This window comes from Oncorhynchus mykiss, chromosome 30, assembly GCF_057628025.1.
Source record: "Oncorhynchus mykiss isolate SJ-2025 chromosome 30, ASM5762802v1, whole genome shotgun sequence".
Lineage (NCBI taxonomy): Eukaryota > Metazoa > Chordata > Actinopteri > Salmoniformes > Salmonidae > Oncorhynchus > Oncorhynchus mykiss.
This window is the reverse complement of record NC_143051.1, coordinates 33,363,449-33,382,268: the sequence shown is the minus strand read 5'-3', so window position 1 is coordinate 33,382,268 and position 18,820 is coordinate 33,363,449. Positions and strand designations below refer to the sequence as shown.

The 18,820-nt window shown below is 42.4% G+C and overlaps 1 protein-coding gene across 15 annotated transcripts; it reads right to left on the bottom strand.

Annotated features, from left to right (window-relative positions):
- Positions 1 to 827: 827 nt before the first annotated feature.
- On the bottom strand, positions 828 to 18,026 carry LOC110488359 (zinc finger protein 384). 15 transcript variants are annotated; one of them, XR_016493724.1, is made up of 13 exons: positions 17,856 to 18,026; positions 16,496 to 16,563; positions 15,943 to 16,192; positions 15,611 to 15,733; positions 15,155 to 15,193; positions 10,372 to 10,523; positions 10,093 to 10,169; positions 9,689 to 9,913; positions 7,917 to 8,134; positions 6,398 to 6,565; positions 5,793 to 5,871; positions 5,403 to 5,561; positions 1,312 to 3,180 (listed from the first exon to the last, which is right to left on the bottom strand). XR_016493724.1 is itself a non-coding variant. In XM_036970899.2 (12 exons), the coding sequence occupies exons 2-12, from the start codon at positions 16,556 to 16,558 to the stop codon at positions 2,782 to 2,784; spliced, it is 1,734 nt and encodes a 577-aa protein (XP_036826794.1). In that variant the 5' UTR covers positions 16,559 to 16,563; positions 17,856 to 18,026; the 3' UTR covers positions 1,312 to 2,781. The 15 variants fall into 15 exon arrangements, 13 of the variants coding, with proteins under 13 accessions (XP_036826800.1, XP_090084580.1, XP_036826794.1 ...); XM_036970899.2 differs by lacking the exon at positions 7,917 to 8,134; XM_036970900.2 differs by lacking the exons at positions 7,917 to 8,134; positions 17,856 to 18,026 and adding an exon at positions 17,234 to 17,751.
- Between the last annotated feature and the right edge of the window lie 794 nt (positions 18,027 to 18,820).

The following is an 18,820-nucleotide window of genomic DNA, read 5'->3' as shown; positions in this document are numbered from 1 at the left end:
TATGTTCAATGGAAATCCTCCAGATAGCACAGCGTGCTAGCCCTGTGTGTCTCATGGCATTGTCGGGTCTAGTGAGATGACTGATTCAGTATAGGAAGTGAGGCCGACAACCAACTTGCCTTATCCCCCACACACTGTCACCCTTGACCTCATCATCACCACACAAGATCGCATCTTATGTACTGATGATGTTACACAGAATAGTCTGTAATGTATTGAATTGTATATTTAATTTCATAGATTTTTTTTGTTGTTGTATTTATTTATGGGTTTTTTCTATGTAATTTGTCAGGAGCCTGAAGGCATGACCCATAACAGGTACTCCCGCTATGGATAAGTAACCAAACCAGGGACTGAACCAGAGGTTCAAAATATGTCCAAAGCATCAAAATAAGGGATATTTTGGATGTTGTAATTACTGTAGAACTGCCTCTACAGTACCTGTTTTAGTGAAGTATGTTAAAATGTCTGTTCAATTTAGCTTAAAACATGTTGTACTGTACTCAAAGATAAGAAAATCATATCTAAAATCAGCTGTTTCTGTCAAGTTGTCACATTTATCATACTTTCTTAAAGAACCTTCTGAGCTCAGCGTCTTGGTCTGGCTTTGTCAAAAAGCGTTTACCTTCAGTTGCATCACAAGACAAGAGTAATCAAACCTCCTTATCCTGACTAACACAATGTTACCCTGTTTCTGTGTTGCATCTTACTATAACCAGGACACAATCTACTTTCATGGTTGCCTCTTGTTTTACCAAGAAATAATACCAACAGTTGCTGTATTATATATTCTTAAATGGCATGTTTCAGTGAAAACCAAACCAAGCTTGGGAAAAAGTTACATACTATACATTTAATGAAAATAATGAGATGAATTCCATGGACTGGTTTCATGTCGTTTTCTTTGAGTTATATTAGAATAGTGTGTTGTTTACTTTGTTTTTGAAGACTTGCCAAAATTGTAATGTGTCTCTGTATTGTTTTCAAATGGCTGTGCACTAGTGTCATGAGGAACCTCAGACATTTGTATTTTGTAGGAAACATATACCCTTAAATGATATCAAATACAGAATTCCTTTGATTCTATTAACCACAACCCTCGTCTTCTTTGGTGCTTGTGTGTATGAAGGTTGTGAAATGGGCATGGCACAGGGGACACTAATGGCAAATTAGGGTCCCTAACACAATAACCCAGCATACACAATATTCCACACTATTTCAATGTATAATTTACCTGTGTACTGTACATTGATACAATACCTTCAAACTGACTGGCCACGGCATGCAGGAAAAGGTGAATCGGACAGAAAGATCGTCATCTCGACTGTCTCAATTTATTGTCCTTACGAGGAGAAACAGTCTGTTCATATGAATGTGTACTGTGCATATACAGCGAGTGTAGCATAAGGGTAGTTAATAACGGCATTAGGAGCGATAACAATAAGAATAATGAGAACTGTGTTATTTCAAAAGACACATAATGAAGTACAAGGAGTATACGTAAGATCACCGGCCAATCACAAGCCAGCTCAATAAATACACAGAGCAGAATAGAGCTCTGTGATTGGACGGGTTACAAATACATGTCAACGATTCATACTTTTGAAGTTATTTTGTTTTCTTTTTCATATGTATTTAGATCTGTTTTTTCTTTACAGAGGCAGTACATCATTCCCTTTTTTGAATGAAAAAAAAGTCACTTCTATATACAGTACCAGTCAAAAGTTTGGACACATACTCATTCCAGGGATTGTCTTTATTTTGACTATTTTCTATATTGTAGAATGATAGTGAAGACATCAACACTATGAAATAACACACATGGACTCATGTAGTACCCATGTAAAACCCTGGAATGAGTAGGCATGTCCAAACTTTTGAGTGGTACTGCATATCTACATAGATTACAGTATCTTCCAATGGATAATAATGAGGATAACATTGATAGTTGCGTACAATAAGAATAACGAAGGTACTAATACTCTGTATGAAAGGTTAAAAAAAAAAAAAAAAAAACCTGTTAAAAGTACCTCATTGTTTCAACACAATCTGCCTTTCTCCCCCATACCCCTTGCTTTGCAAGAATGAGTTGGGAATATAGAAAATGATCATTCTTAAATACAAAATCTGCTCTGTTTCTTGATGTTTCTTCTCACTCACTTTCCTTGCACAATCTTTTTACTTCCCCACGTCGTTGGTAGAAAAATACATACATATGATAATATACATACAACTAATAAGTGAAACAATGAGAAACCATGAGGGTAAAAATACAAGATTGATCAAGTGCCTTCTTTATATCAGCCCCCCCCCCCCCCCCTCATCTCTTTTCGATGTCTTCTCCTTTAAGTGCCTTCTTTGAACCATTCATAGATCATCTCTTCATTCAATACTGGACTACATATCCCATACTTCCTCTTCATCTCAGGTTTCCTCTTCACGCCCTCCTTTCCTTCTCTGATTGGGTCTTGCATCGCCAAACCTCATTCTTCCATCCATTCCTTCGCCAACCACAAGGCAGTGTCGCTTTTACTTAGTCCTTTCTCCCTGTCAGTGTAGGCTGGTGGGAGGAAAAATCGGAGAACGGCCTCATTGAAATAGCTGGAATCAAACACATTGATTGTGTTTGACACAGTTCCATTTATTCCATTCCAGCCATTACAATGAGCCTATCCTCCCATTTAAAGTGACCCCAGCCTCCAACTCCCTCCCTCCCTCTCCATTCTGTCTATCTTCTGCTCTGTTCAAACTCCTCTCCTCCCCTCTGTCCATCCTCCCGCTCTATGAGTTCATGTGCTCCACCTGGATGGCTGAGGTGGACACGGTCAAGCAGAGGTCCTTATGGGCCGATAGATCAGCCACGCTGACTGGCTTGTACTGGATCTCGCCGGCCGACACCGTCTTGTACTGGTGCAGGTCGAAGGAGCATGGCACGCCCTCCGTCTGTGGGTAGCTGCCCTGCTGAGGGTTGTTGGGGTTCTGGGACTGGTTCTGCCCCGGGTTCTGGCCCGCCCCTCCAGGACCACCCACTACATTTGCCCCGCCTCCTCCTCTCCCACGGCCCCTCCCCCTGCCCCCTCCTCCGGGGGTGTGGCCCTGAGCCTGCTGGGCGGCGATGGCTGCCGCCACCGTGAGGGGGTCAGGGTTGTGCTTCCGCATGTGTTTCATCAGGTAGGTCTCCTGGAGAAGAGGAGTGGGGAGAAAGATGGTGAGGGAGGTGGACAGTGCAGTGAACTCTTACTATGCAGCGGGTCTTGGGGACAAAATGCAAGGGATTGGCAGCACCTACAGCTGAAGTCGGAAGTTTACATACACTTAAGTTGGAGTCATTAAAACTCGTTTCTCAACCACTCCACAAATTTCTTGTTAACAAACTATTGTTTGTCAAGTCGGTTAGGACATCTACTTTGTGCATGACAAGTCATTTTTCCAACAATTGTTTACAGACAGATTACTTCACTTATAATTCACAATTCCAGTGGGTCAGAAGTTTACATACACTAAGTTGACTGTGCCTTTAAACAGCTTGGAATATTCAAAGAAAATGATGTCATGGGTTTAGAAGCTTCTAATAGGCTAATTTACATAATTTGAGTCAATTGGAGGTGTACCTGTGGATGTATTTCAAGGCCTACCTTCAAACTCAGTGCCTCTTTGCTTGACATCATGGGAAAATCAAAAGAACTCAGCCAAGACCTCAGGAAGAAAATTGTGACCTCCACAAATCTGGTTCATCCTTGGTAGCAATTTCCAAACACCTAAACGTACCACATTCATCTGTATAAGCAATAGCACGCAAGTATAAACACCATGGGACCACGCAGCCGTCATACAGCTCAGGAAGGAGATGCTTTCTGTCTCCTAGAGATGAACGTACTTCAGTGCAAAAAGTGCAAATCAATCCCAGAACAACAGCAAAGGATCTTGTGAAGATGCTACGGAGGAAACAGGTACAAAAGTATCTATATCCACAGTAAAACGAGTCCTATATCGATATAACCTGAAAGGCCGCTGAGCAAGAAATAAGCCACTGCTCCAAAACTGCCATAAAAAAGCCAGACTACGGTTTGCAACTGCACATGGGGACAAAGATCGTACTTTTTGGAGAAATGTCCTCTGGTCTGATGAAACAAAAATATAACTGTTTAGACATAATGACCATCGTTATGTTTAGAGCAAAAAGGGGGAGGCTTGCAAGCCAAATAACACCATCCCAATCGTGAAGCACGGGGGTGGCAGCATCATGTTGTGGGGGTGCTTTGCTGCAGGAGGGACTGGTGCACTTCACAAAATAGATGACATCATAAGGAACGAAAATTATGTGGATATATTGAAGCAACATCTCAAGACATCAGTCAGGAAGTTGAAGCTTGGTCGCAAATGGGTCTTCCAAATGGACAATGACCCAAAGCATACTTCCAAAGTTGTGGCAAAATGGACAACAAAGTCAAGGTATTGGAGTGGCCGTCACAAAGCCCTGACCTCAATCCTATAGAAAATTTGTGGGCAGAACTGAAAAAGCGTGTGCGAGCAAGGAGGCCTACAAACCTGACTCCGTTACACCAGCTCTGTCAGGAGGAATGGGACAAAACTCACCCAACCTAATGTGCGAAGCTTGTGGAAGGCTACCCAAAACATTTGACCCAAGTTAAACAATTTAAAAGCAATGCTACCAAATACATAATTGAGTGTATGTAAACTTCTGACCCACTGGGAATGTGATGAAAGAAATAAAAGCTGAAATAAATCATTCTCTCTACTATTATTCTGACATTTCACATTCTTAAAATAAAGTGGTGATCCCAACTGACCTAAGACAGGGAATTGTTACTAGGATTAAATGTCAGGAATTGTGAAAACTGAGTTTAAATGTATTTGGCTAAGGTGTATGTAAACTTCGACTTCAACTGTACATACAAACTCAGTCATTTGTAGTCTATGCAAATTACTGGAAGGAAATATGGGCCAAGCGTATATAAACTACAGTAGAGGGGGGAGCAGTGTTTTTAACTACATAGCCAAACGCCAATCTGTACAGTCCTATACAACACTATAGGTTACCATCAAGCCAAACTACTGCGTGTACTTGTTCATCTACTCTTCTACTGGTTGTTCAACTGTTTTCACTACCAACCAACTTACAGTAACCTGAAGTACTGTAGTCCTTCAAGTAATCTAATATTGCAGTTACTGAAAGAAGTACATACAATGAATTAATCTCCACAATGCTCTAGCCCCTCCCCTAAAATATGACATTGCTGAACACCACTTTCATTCACCAGGCCCCTCACAAGTGGGGAGGCCCCGCATCTAGAAAGCAAAAGTGGGTGTGACTCTTTTAAAAGGGGTTGGACTTCATGTAGTTGAGGAGGTAGAGGTTTTAGGGTGATTGGCAGGCGTACCGAGGTGTAGGCGCGGTTGCACAGGCCACAGGAGTAAAGCTTGGCGTGTTTGACCGTGTGAGTGGTCAGGTGCACCTCCAGACTGGCCGCATCTGTGTAACCGCGGTTACAGTTGTGGCACTTATACGGCTTGTCTTTGTTGTGCTGCCGGCGGTGAGACTGGGGTAAGCAGCAATGTAAGAGTTAATACATTATGATTATTGTGACTATAACGTTATCATGCCTACATCATATCATTATGCTTATGTTATTAACTGTACATAATTCATTTAAAGATAAGTTAATTTTTGCTATGAGAAACTTACAACCAAATAAATTGAACTTGAGATGATTATTGTCCAAATTTGAGATCTATTGGACTTGTGAATTGGATGTAGAAGTCCTGCCTACCTGTAAGTTGGACAGCTGAGTGAATGCTTTCTCACAGCCAGGATGGATACACTTGTAAGGTCGATCCCCCGTGTGGATCCTATGGAAGTGAAACACAGTCTGTAATGAACTACAGCTCCCCGAAAACCCCAGTAGCCTGACTACTTTCATTACAGTGTCACTCACTCCAAGGAACTGACAGGAAAGATGGAAAGAGAGAGATCCAATCCCAAATCAACCACACTATCCAATGGTCTGTCTTGACGGCCCCTCATAGATAGAGTTTCCACCATAATACTCACTGGTAAATCCAACCAGTCCATTCAGATGTCAAAGTGTAAGGGATAGGTATATTGGCAACAGCCTCATGTCCAAACTGATGCTGACATGAGGGAGGAGCTAGAAAATGTAGCAAACTCTAATGAGACTTGTAATCACATCAATTTATCCTAAACGCTTTATTAAATAACTCTGTGGGTTGTTTTGAAATTGAGCAAGAAGATAAAAGAATGAGAGACAACGATTGAGAAGGAAAGAGAGAAAAAAGCAAAAAAAGAGGAGTAGATGGAACTAGAGAGGGTGTGTGATGACATGACTGCCCACTGTCCCTGTTTAGTAGTGTTTACCTGTGGTGTTGCTGTAAGTGACTGAGCTGCCTGAATGTTTTCTGGCAGAAGGAGCAGGTGTAGGGCTTGGACCCGCTGTGGATGCGGATATGCTGGGCAAGGTAGCTGGAGTTGGAGAACGATTTGGAGCAGTGGGGACACTTGTGCGGTTTGCCCTCAGTGTGGTTTCTAACAAGGGGATGGGGAGATGGAGAGAGAAAAAAGAGAGAGATTTATAATGTATCAAATCAGCGACAAATTATCCTGAGATCAAATCATAATCAAATCACCCCAAATCAAGTTTAGAGCAGTTTGATTGACAGTGTGCACTTTTTTGTTGTTGCTGTGTCTGAGCTGCAAAACACAGTACGAAAACAGACAGCAGGCAGTCCCCCTTTCCTTTCTCTCTCTCTCTCCACCTATGGTATGCTAACGATATTGTATGGTAATTCTACAGGCCTACAACTTAGACATTTGAGTGAAGGCATGTGCTCGCCTTTCTCTTGAAACATAAGGCAAAAAACTGTGAGGGGCATGTGAGGGAGGAAATGCAATAGAGAAGGCAAGGGGAGCACTTTATTCTAACAGAACAGTGAGGGTGGGAGGAAGGGAAAAGCAATTTATTTAATTCCTCAAACATTCAAGAAACCAAAGACTGGTTGTAGAGATGGTGCACAGATAGAACTGAAAGTGTCAGGGAAAGGCATCCAAATAAAATGAAGAACTCAATATGGAAAGATGTAGTCTTTGGATATCTAAATGTACAGATAGAGCCATATTATTTGTCTGAAATAAAAACATTTACGTTATGATGCTCTTTCAGGGATAGTTTACCCAAAATGACATCATTTCCCCAAAGATGGACGTGACTTATTAGTCTTTGCTATGGTTCTCCAGCCATCTAAAAGGAAGAATGCAATCTGTCACTTTCAAAGAAGTTAACCCCTCTTCAGATCAAATGTGGTGTTCCACAGGGATCGATGCTTGGACCTCTATTATTTCTAGTTTACCAAACGCATAAAAACTACTTTTTCAGATTGTGTTTGTCAATAACATAAGCAACTTTAATTCCCCCCAAAATCTGAAAAATACACATAAAAACTATAGCCTCCAAGATAGCAAACAACGCATACACGTATTGTGATCTCCCTTGAATAAAACCACGGCACTCAATCTGTACTACACTTGAAGCCTGAACTGTGCTTTTTTGACCTCCCCTACACATTTTGTTTTTAACCTAGCACTGAATGTTGTGTCAAAAATCTTTGTCTATGTCTCTGGTAATGGTTATATACGGTATCACTGCCTTCCATATGTTCCTGCTTGTATGTACAGTACCAGTCAAAAATTTGGTCACACCTACTCAATCTAGGGTTTTTATTTATTTTGACTATTTCCTACATTGTAAAATAATAGTGAAGTCATCAAAACTATGAAATAACACATATGGTAGTAACCAAAAAAGTGTTAAATGATTCAAAAAATATTTAGCATTGATGACTGCTTTGCACACTCTTGGCATTCTCTCAACCAGCTTCACCTGGAATGCTTTTCCAACAGTCTTGAAGGAGTTCCCACATATGCTGAGCACTTGTTGGCTGCTTTTCCTTCACTCTGCGGTCCGACTCATCCCAAACCATCACAATTTGGTTGAGGTCGGGGGATTGTGGAGGCCAGGTCATCTGATGCAGCACTCCACCACTCTCCTTCTTGGTCAAATAGCCCTTACACAGCCTGTAGGTGTGTTGGGTCATTGCCCTGTTGAAAAACAAATCATAGTCCCACTAAGCCCAAACCAGATGGGATGGCATATCGCTGCAGAATGCTGTGGTTGCCATGCTGGTTAAGTGTGCCTTGAATTCTAAATAAATCACAGACAGTGTCACCAGCAAAGCATCCCCATACTATAACACATCCTCCATGCTTTATGGTGGAAAATACACATGCAGAGATCATCCTTTCACCCACACCGCGTTTCACAAAGACACAGCGGTTGGAAACAAAAATCTCCAATTTGGACTCCAAACCAAAGGACCACATTTCCACCGGTCTAATGTCCATTGCTCCCAGTTCTTGGCCCAAGCAAGTCTCTTCTACTTATTGGTGTCCTTTAGTAGTGGTTTCTTTGCAGCAGTTTGACCATGAGGACCTGATTCACACAGTCTCTCTGAATAGGTGATGTTGAGATGTGCTTGTTACTTGAACTCTGTGAAGCATTTATTTGGGCTACAATCTGAGGCTGGTAACTCTAATGACCTTATCCTCTGCAGCAGAGGTAACTCTGGGTCTTCCTTTCCTGTGGCGGTCCTCATGAGAGCCAGTTTCATCATAGCGCTTGATGATTTTTGCGACTGCACTTGAAGAAACGTTCAAAGTTCTTGACATTTTCCAGATTGACTGCCCTTGTCTTAAAGTAATGATGGACTGTCGTTTCTCTTTGTTTATTTGAGCTGTTCTTGCCATAATATAGACTTGGTCTTTTACCAAATATCTTATGTATATCACCCCTACCTCAAGCTGGTTTAGAGAATGCCAAGAGTATGCAAAGCTGTCATCAAGGCAAAGTTAGGCTAAAAGTTAGGCTAAATTAATCCATATGTGTTATTTCATCATTTTGATATCTTCACTATTATTCTACAATGTAGAAAATAGTAAAAATAAAGAAAACCCCTGGAATGAGGTGTATCCAAACTTTTGACTGGTACTGTAAGTGAACGTGTGGAACCGAGAGCGAGGAAGCAGACAGTCAGAAAAGTCAAATGAGGGATAAGGATGAGATGGATACCACAAAATGAAGAGGGCACACGCAAAGAAATCAACAGAAGCAAGGATATAACTGAACAAATTCATCAAATTTCACAAAAAGCAATTTGGCAAGAAAAAACATGTCAAACAGCACACACTCTGCTTAGAAAAGTGGTGACATTTCGACAAGAGAGGAAAGAGGTGGTGCTGCTTTGTCACACGTCACCAGAAACATCACTATTGGGCTTGTTTATTCTAAATCTGCAGTCATAGATGAAGTACAATAAGACGTTTTTAAATCAGTATTCTTGGGGGTAACAATGTATTATTTGCATTGTCAAAATAAAAACCCATGTATCTAATGCAGAGTAGTTACTCATATTGTAATGGTCAAATTCAAAGCCAAATGTGGAAAGGTACATTGGTATCAATATCCCTGAATTTGTAATGATAGTCTTTACTACCAGCCCTTCATTCTTGTGTGAAGGCCTATACTCTGCAGTCACACACCTATTCCCTGAAATCAATCATCACACACACTCACACACGCCAGGGAGGCAGCAGTACCGTGTGTGCTGCTGTAAGTGACTGAGCTGCCTGAATGTTTTCTGGCAGTAGGAGCAGGTGTAGGGCTTGGCCCCGCTGTGGATGCGGATGTGCTGGGACAGGTAGCTGGAGTTGGCGAACGACTTGGAGCAGTGGGGGCACTTGTGCGGCTTGGCCTCCGTGTGAGACTTGGCGTGGATCTGCATGTCCGACTTACTGAAGAACGTCACCGCACACATCCGGCACCTGGAATATGGGTATGAGAGAGTGGCAGGTGGTGGAAATGGAGAGAAAACAAGAAGAACAGAGATACTGTATAGACACGGGGATACGTTGAATGGGGAATACATTACAGGTTCAACTTGGGTAACAAATTGTGAGAGTTAAGGGGTAAAAAGTATGTAAGCACAAAGCCTCTAATCTACCTGTATGATTTGGTCCCATCTTTGTTCCCATGCTCATCCTCATCATTTGATAAGTCATAATGGTCGGCAGTGTGGTGCTGTAAACAAACAATATTTGTTTTTATAAACAACACTTTGCTTCACTAATCCTGAAATAATGACACTACATTACGTAGCCTTAACATATTTTATCACTATGGATTGGATTGACTGGGGAGTTGATCTAAACACAACATAATACTCAACATAACTTCTGTAGAGGCTTAGTTCTTATGTGACATCCCTTAGACTCTCAATCACCTGTCCCCCAGCAGCCAGGTGTGCCAGAATCAACGCATCACTTCCTGGGGGGAGGGTGGCGCCCGCCCTCGACATCATTGACTTCTTCTTCCTGCCCCGCTTCCCGGGCGTTGGCATGACAGCAGGAGGGATGACCAAATCCTCTTTCTTGCCTGAAACAGGTACAAAAAAACGGGATGGGGAAAGGAGGGATGGAGGGAAGGGGAGAGAACGGGGGGGATACAGCTTTGATTAAAAGACACCAAACACCACACTACATATCCCTTGGGCCTCTTCTTGGTGAGTATCATCCAAAACGGTGTCTCCTGGTATGCAATGGTGAAAGCAACAACGTGTAAGTGGTATACAGTGCCTTGCGAAAGTATTCGGCCCCCTTGAACTTTGCGACCTTTTGCCACATTTCAGGCTTCAAACAAAGATATAAAACTGTATTTTTTTGTGAAGAATCAACAACAAGTGGGACACAATCATGAAGTGGAACGACATTTATTGGATATTTCAAACTTTTTGAACAAATCAAAAACTGAAAAATTGGGCGTGCAAAATGATTCAGCCCCTTTACTTTCAGTGCAGCAAACTCTCTCCAGAAGTTCAGTGAGGATCTCTGAATGATCCAATGTTGACCTAAATGACTAATGATGATAAATACAATCCACCTGTGTGTAATCAAGTCTCCGTATAAATGCACCTGCACTGTGATAGTCTCAGAGGTCCGTTAAAAGCGCAGAGAGCATCATGAAGAACAAGAAACACACCAGGCAGGTCCGAGATACTGTTGTGAAGAAGTTTAAAGCCGGATTTGGATACAAAAAGATTTCCCAAGCTTTAAACATCCCAAGGAGCACTGTGCAAGCGATAATATTGAAATGGAAGGAGTATCAGACCACTGCAAATCTACTAAGACCTGGCCGTCCCTCTGAACTTTCAGCTCATACAAGGAAAAGTCTGATCAGAGATGCAGCCAAGAGGCCCATGATCACTCTGGATGAACTGCAGAGATCTACAGCTGAGGTGGGAGACTCTGTCCATAGGACAACAATCAGTCGTATATTGCACAAATCTGGCCTTTATGGAAGAGTGGCAAGAAGAAAGCCATTTCTTAAAGATATCCATACAAAGTGTCGTTTAAAGTTTGCCACAAGCCACCTGGGAGACACACCAAACATGTGGAAGAAGGTGCTCTGGTCAGATGAAACCAAAATTGATCTTTTTGGCAACAATGCAAAACGTTATGTTTGGCGTAAAAGCAACACAGCTCATCACCCTGAACACACCATCTCCACTGTCAAACATGGTGGTGGCAGCATCATGGTTTGGGCCTGCTTTTCTTCAGCAGGGACAGGGAAGATGGTTAAAATTGATGGGAAGATGGATGGAGCCAAATACAGGACCATTCTGGAAGAAAACCTGATGGAGTCTGCAAAAGACCTGAGACTGGGACGGAGATTTGTCTTCCAACAAGACAATGATCCAAAACATAAAGCAAAATCTACAATGGAATGGTTCAAAAATAAACATATCCAGGTGTTAGAATGGCCAAGTCAAAGTCCAGACCTGAATCCAATCGAGAATCTGTGGAAAGAACTGAAAACTGCTGTTTACAAATGCTCTCCATCCAACCTCACTGAGCTCGAGCTGTTTTGCAAGGAGGAATGGGAAAAAATTTCAGTCTCTTGATGTGCAAAACTGATAGAGACATACCCCAAGCGACTTACAGCTGTAATCGCAGCAAAAGGTGGCGCTACAAAGTATTAACTTAAGGGGGCTGAATAATTTTGCACGCCCAATTTTTCAGTTTTTGATTTGTTAAAAAAGTTTGAAATATCCAATAAATGTCGTTCCACTTCATGATTGTGTCCCACTTGTTGTTGATTCTTCACAAAAAATACAGTTTTATATCTTTATGTTTGAAGCCTGAAATGTGGCAAAAGGTCGCAAAGTTCAAGGGGGCCGAATACTTTCGCAAGGCACTGTATAACCCCATAACACTGAGGCATTTTAATCTCTTCACCCATGTCATGACTATCCTGTGAGGATCCGAATGGGTCATATCAGCTTGGCAAGGGATAACAGTAACCACAGAGGGGGGAGAAGGGAGCTGGTGGGTGGTTGACACCTCACACCCTGTTGTATATTAAAGGAGAGGAGATCTAGAGTCTCCCTCTCCAAAATTCACACAGGAATGTTAATTTGTCTCCAGAGACCGTTTTCCCGCTGAAACTCTTAACATGTTAACATATAACTAACATAGAACGTGTGGAATGGTCAGAGATGATCTAAAGAATAATAATGTCATATGGGTTGTTATTTTGTGATGTCATTAAAAAGGTTATAAAGGAAATACTGTAACTTGAAAAGTATATACACTACATGTACGAAGTCTCCATCCTCTACTTTGTATATGAAATATGAAAAATGATTCATGTATTTTTGTTAAGATAGGAATGTGATTTTAGGAGCCATAAGAGATAATTTATCTTGAATAAACATTGCACAGTAAGTAGCCACGCACCGAGTGAGGTCAGATAGCATGTCAGCTTGACATAACCATCCCTTTTGACATGAGTTCATAAAAGGATTGGTAAAGAAATTAACATTTAGTCCAGGAAAGACCAGGAGTTGCAACCCACGTCTAGCGTGGTTTGAACCCTGAATCTCAACACGAGGTTGAAACAATAACGTCACCTTCCGGACAATCACTGGTACGGCTGATTAGCTGTCCGGAGTAAAATCTCTTTGAAAGTGAATTTAAGTTGGACTATTCTTTCAAATCACCATAGTGCGCTACTCTCATCACAGCACTGGAACCATCGACACGGCTGGCTAGCCTATCTTCAAAGAAGCTTCAGGAGAAAATGAGAGAACAGAGAAACACCTTTTGGACAATCAGAGCCTTACAAGCGTGCCGAGGAAAAGCCCAACACCCTTCCTAAGGAGGCCTGGTTCAGACAGAGAGATAAACGGCAAACGAAGGCATTCACTTGTAAATACATTCATGATTTCTTACTCCAAACGGGCGGCAGTTCGTGTGCAAAGTATATGATTACTGTGAGAGTAGTTCCTAAAACGTATTAACGATAAGTGTCTCTTTCTCTCTCTCCCCCTCCATTCCATCTCCTTTGTAACAAGCCACCATAGGTTGTGTCAGTCCGCTAGGGACCTTTTCCTAATGTAGTAAGTGTGTATGTTTATCCTGTGTTATTTATTTACCAGCTAACTTAATGATAATTAAACCAATTTGTGTAGTACCAAATCATAAGGCTGGGGTTTTGCAGATGCAGGAGGTTACGACTGTTCAGAATTACTTTCTTATTTAACCTTTATTTAACTAGGCAAGTCAGTTAAGAACAAATACTTATTTACAATGATGGCCTACCGGGGAAGAGTGGGTTAACTGCCTTGTTCAGGGGCCGAATGACAGATTCTTACCTTGTCAGCTCGGAGATTCGATCCAGCAAACTTACTGTCCCAACGCTCTAACCACTAGGCTAACTGCCACCCCTGGCTAGCTTGTCTTCAAAGAAGAATGATGATATGATATGAGGTTATGATTAATACGTTGACTGTTTTATGGTTTTGATAGGTAAAGACCTTTAGAGTTTAATTCGGGAGATGGTAACTCTTTAAACAACCGCTCTTGTGGTGCCCCAAATTCCTAATGAGTTAATTGTTACATGATTAATTTAAAATCGGGTAACAATTAAACATAGTTAGTTGATTCGATAAATAACAGTCAACAGATTAATGAAAGTAATGTCACAACACCCATATATTGAAATACCTGACAGACTTCATCGCTGCAAAAATAATAGTTTACACTCAACTGCCTATTTCGACAGCATTGCACAGTTACACAACTAACCAAAATTGATTTTGCTTTTTGAATGGGCCAGATGTTGTCGTTTTTTATATTTTGGACATTAATCCAAGACAATGGTTTTGATCAATCTTTGGATGATCACATTCATGAATGGAATAGCACCACCAGAGAACATGGCGGTGTACTCCAGATCACTCCATTGGTCCTCCAGATAACTTGCTTGGACCATTAGTGGATGTGCATCAGATCATATTCCTAGACTTTCAGATATCATTTTTGGAGTCTCAGATAACTCAGATAACTCTACTAGACCATCAATAGGTCGCAGATCTGATCATCTTCATAATATGTTGTGAGATTTATAGTGTGAGCTTAAGTCCAGTAAAACATTACATCCAAGACATTTTCTTTGCAGCTTATAACAGGCCTTTCAGCAGCGTTTCTCAAACTAGGGGGTCGCCTGATTTGAAAATGGTGTGGCGAAAGAAACTCTGAAATAAACAACTGCACTTGGTTCATAGAACTGGGGTTACGTCAGTAACCTCCGATAGCCGCTAGATGCGCTTGTAATAAACAGAGTGGTTTCTGTTTTCTCACTACAATTGTGGCGCTATCTTTTAAAGGATTTAAGCTACAACATATGACCCCATCACTGAAACATAAGACGTACAGTGGTTCCTCCATTAAAAGTTGCGAGCTTACACCGCGGGACTTAAAGGTAATTTGTGGTTTAGTACAGTACCCTCCACGCAGACAAGTCATTTAGAAAGCAACTCAACTGCACATCCAAACCAGCAATCAAACAGTTCAGAGTGCAAGTAAACACAACACAACCACAAGACTGAACCTGGGCTACGGTTGCAGGGCTTTGCTGCTAAGCAGTAGGGATGGTTGATGGCATATGGGGAGGGAGTAGTCAGCTAGTTGGGGCAGGGTGGAGGGGAGATGGAGGTGGGTACTCACTGTGGCTGTAGAAGTAGAGAGAGGAGTGCTGGCTGCTCTCTGACAGAAACCGAGAGAAGAGAACACACTCAACACACGGAGCTCACTACCCGGCTCGCTCCCTCTCGCTCACACCGCAGAGGGTGGGGGGGGGGGGGGCTGGATCAGGTCATGGGTTAGTGGTTGGCTGCTGGCAACGCGTTGCAGGGGTTAGCTCAAGCAGCAATGAGTGTGTTACTGTGTGTGAGTGTTGAGTCTAAAAGACTTTAGAACGTGGTGCCCCCCTTGCTGGGCAAGCCCATATCAACCATATTTTTTTAATGCTCCAATGAATGTACAGTATGTGTGTATGTGCCAGTGAGTCTGCTACGGTTGTTGATAAGCCAGGACAGGTTTGCAAGCTGCTCAGGCACACAACCTATCATAATGTGGGGGGGAAAGGTAAACAGGTTTGGGGGGACGGGGTGGAGGTTTTACCTGTGTTTGTGGGGTGCAGTGAGGACACTATCATGGTGGTGGCAGGGGGTCCGGACACAAAAGATTGTGTGGAGGTGGGTTGAGAGACCAGGGTGCCTTGGGGAGTGGTTATCACTAGCCCCGCTAAGAGGGAGAGAGAGACTGTGACCTGACTGCACCACGCCCCTCCAAGAGAGAGCTGAGGCACACACTAGACACCCAATGAAATACAGAGAACGTTTGACAGACATCACTATAACATGATTAAGCCAGACAGAAACAGGGAAGAGATACACATAGAACAACCACAGAGGATCGCCAGACAAACGGACACTGGTGTTTCGTCTTCTCACCTGCCGTCATGATGCCCGCGGACTGGACGGGCACCACCGTGATATTCTGTGAGGTGTGCGGCTGGTGCAGGTGCCCACCTATGGCGTTCAATTGGACGCCTCCACCTTCCTGTTTGGGCACCACCCGGCCTCCAGCGTCCATGGTGAGCACGGCGGTGGGATAGTGCGAGGAGTGAGGGAACGATGGAGAACCCTTATTGTCTGGACTCAACTGCTCCTTCATCTTGTTCAGGAACATGGCATTTTCAATCTATAGTGGAGGTGGAAGGTGGATAGGAAAGGAGAGGAGGGAAAGAGAAAGACAGGCAATAGAGAGAATGGGTGAGATGCCAATGGGAAATAAGTAGAGGTGGTAGAGGTTGATAAGGGAAGTGGGAGAGAGGAGGGGTAGAAGTTATCATTTAGGGAGGCTCATTGTTTTGTTACTTACACATGAATTACAGTGAATTGTATGTTTTTCCATCCTCACCTAAGGTGTAAGCTCATTATTAGTGCCAACTAAAATGTATTATGTACAATTCAAGATAAGGTCCAGTAATAAGGTTTCTTCTACCTGTCCTTGTACTGTAGGAACGGGAGACCAAAAGTATGATGAGTTGAAATGGGAATCTTCCATTATTTCTGTAATTGAAAAGCAACATGACTTATAAACACCTGCTCGCTCGTTGTCGTCAATTAAAATGAGACCATGCCCATCTCAACTGATGTCTGGCAAAAGTTATTGGTCTCTTGCAACTGCTAAGCATATCCAAGAAGTTGAGTAAAAGAAAGAGTTTTTCTCAAGGGAATGGGGAACGTTGAATGATACAAATGTTTTTTCTTCACTGGTATGCATTTTTCCTGCCAATAATTTAACTATGATTTAAAAAAAAGTGTGAACCATATTGTATGGAGCCATATTGTATGTAAGAGTCCGTGGCCCCCAGACAGAGTGTTGCTGTTGGTCAGGATTGTAAATGGCATGTTATTATTCACATACAAGTAAATGCATGCAGAGCGCAGTAGTGGGGGTGTACAAGAAAGTATGTTTCATCAATGGCTACTTAAAACTTATAACAGTCTACAGATGAGATAACAAAAAATTAGGGATACATTATATTGCATACATAATAGAATATTTAACAGAAATATTCAAATATGCCATGCATGGAGTGGGCACTATAAATATTAAGGAATAATGAAAGTCAAGTCTGTCATTGAAAATCATCCAGCTAGTAGGTGTAGAACAGTGGAAGTTATTTATTGTAGATTTGTAACTCAATACACCAGCAACAGAGAGGTGTCTGCTAACCATTCTGAAGTGGAACATTGAGTTCTGTCAAGTTATAGTAAGTCCTATCCCAGGCCAGGGCACACACACACAAGACAGCTTGCCAGCCAACGGGATAGCCGCCGACCGTCACCTAACGTTACAATAAAACACTCGCCTACCCTTTCTTTCAGCTAAATGTCTGGTGGCAAGCTTGATAGACTGCTATTGATGTTAATTATCTAGCAACAACAGGAGTGAAATCTGAGCTAGTTAGTTAACGTAGAAGCTAGATAGCTCCTTGAGGTTAGCTGACTAGCTAACTTGCCTCCATTAATTTCAGCTTTTGTTAGCTAGCTTGCTACTATGCGGCCTATTTTTAAAGTCGACAATAAACAAATAAACTCCCGCTTGAAAACAACAATGCCACAACCCCTTAAGCCTCCATCCCTCTCCCTGTTCATCACACTGAGAAAATAAAAAAACAAAAAAAACCTCACGAATAAAAAAAACACAGAAAAAAACGTCGACGCCAATGCCCCTGTGCGAGACGCAGCTTCATGCAGACTTCCGGCTGTCCAGATAGAGGAAAGCAGCAGCTCGTATGAGCTGCTCTGTCACACAGAAATAATTAACGATTGAGTAATAACTCGATGTTAATTACCGGTGTTGTCGATTCCCTCTCAACCCCGGGGGTCCCGCGGGTCGGGACAGTTCGGAAACTCAGTCCAAATCCGCCCGAACCCTCAGATTTGCCGATTTTTTTCCACTAGATTTTTTTTCTTTTTCCCTCTTGTGGGTCTGCTCCGCTCTACACTTCCGGTGCCGATGCATTGATTTCCGGTCCTTGGAGTCCTGTACAGAACTCTTAAAATGTATATAATCATATATTATATGAATATTTAGTTTAATTTATGACTATATGGAATTTACTGTCGGTAGCCTTCCACTATCAATGATGGCTAATACAGGTATGCCACAGTACAGGCAAAGACACTGGTCCCCAAACTGGAATCCTGGTCCAGTTTCCAACAAGGTGCAAGAAAAAAAAAGAAGCTCCCCCATCAGATATTGTTCCCCCACTATATTGCAGCGAACAGAGGGAGCGGGAAGTGCACCCTGGTCTCCGGCGTGAATACCCTGGTCTCCGTATCGAGTCTATAGGTTTAACCCACTTGATGGGAAATGTAATGTGGCTCATATAGCGAGGATTGCTACACTGCCCTCTCTGAACGGGAAGCCACGTCCCCTTAATTCGACTAGACTCAGCCCCCTCATGTCCCGGACTGTGTGTTACGATGACCCAACGGCCACCATCCCACTTCTGACACCAATGTAGCGAACGCAAAGAGCAGGAAACAAATCCTGGTCTCTGGCATGAAAGTCAAACACTCTAAGCATTGCCCCAATATGGTTAACCCACTTGGTGTAAATTGTACCATGGCTCATATAGCGAGGATCGCTACAATATACTGTTCTCTATCAGATACTGCTTTCCCATCATAAAGGCCTACTGTTGTTCCCCCATCATGGCCATAATTGACATTGCTGCATGTGAAATGAACAACAGCTGAACATGATGGCCTTAACCTGCTTCATTCCTGCTGAGACATTACCACGCACCAGGCA

Excerpts from the sequence above, each read along its gene's own strand:
- LOC110488359 (XM_036970899.2), bottom strand. The coding sequence starts at position 16,558 with ATGGAAGATTCCCATTTCAACTCATCATACTTTTGGTCTCCCGTTCCT. Across the intron at positions 10,524-15,154 it reads TCTCTACTTCTACAGCCACA|GCAAGAAAGAGGATTTGGTC; the intron begins GTGAGTACCCAC and ends TACCTGTTTCAG. Across the intron at positions 3,181-5,402 it reads GCAACCGCGCCTACACCTCG|GAGACCTACCTGATGAAACA; the intron begins GTACGCCTGCCA and ends CCTCTTCTCCAG.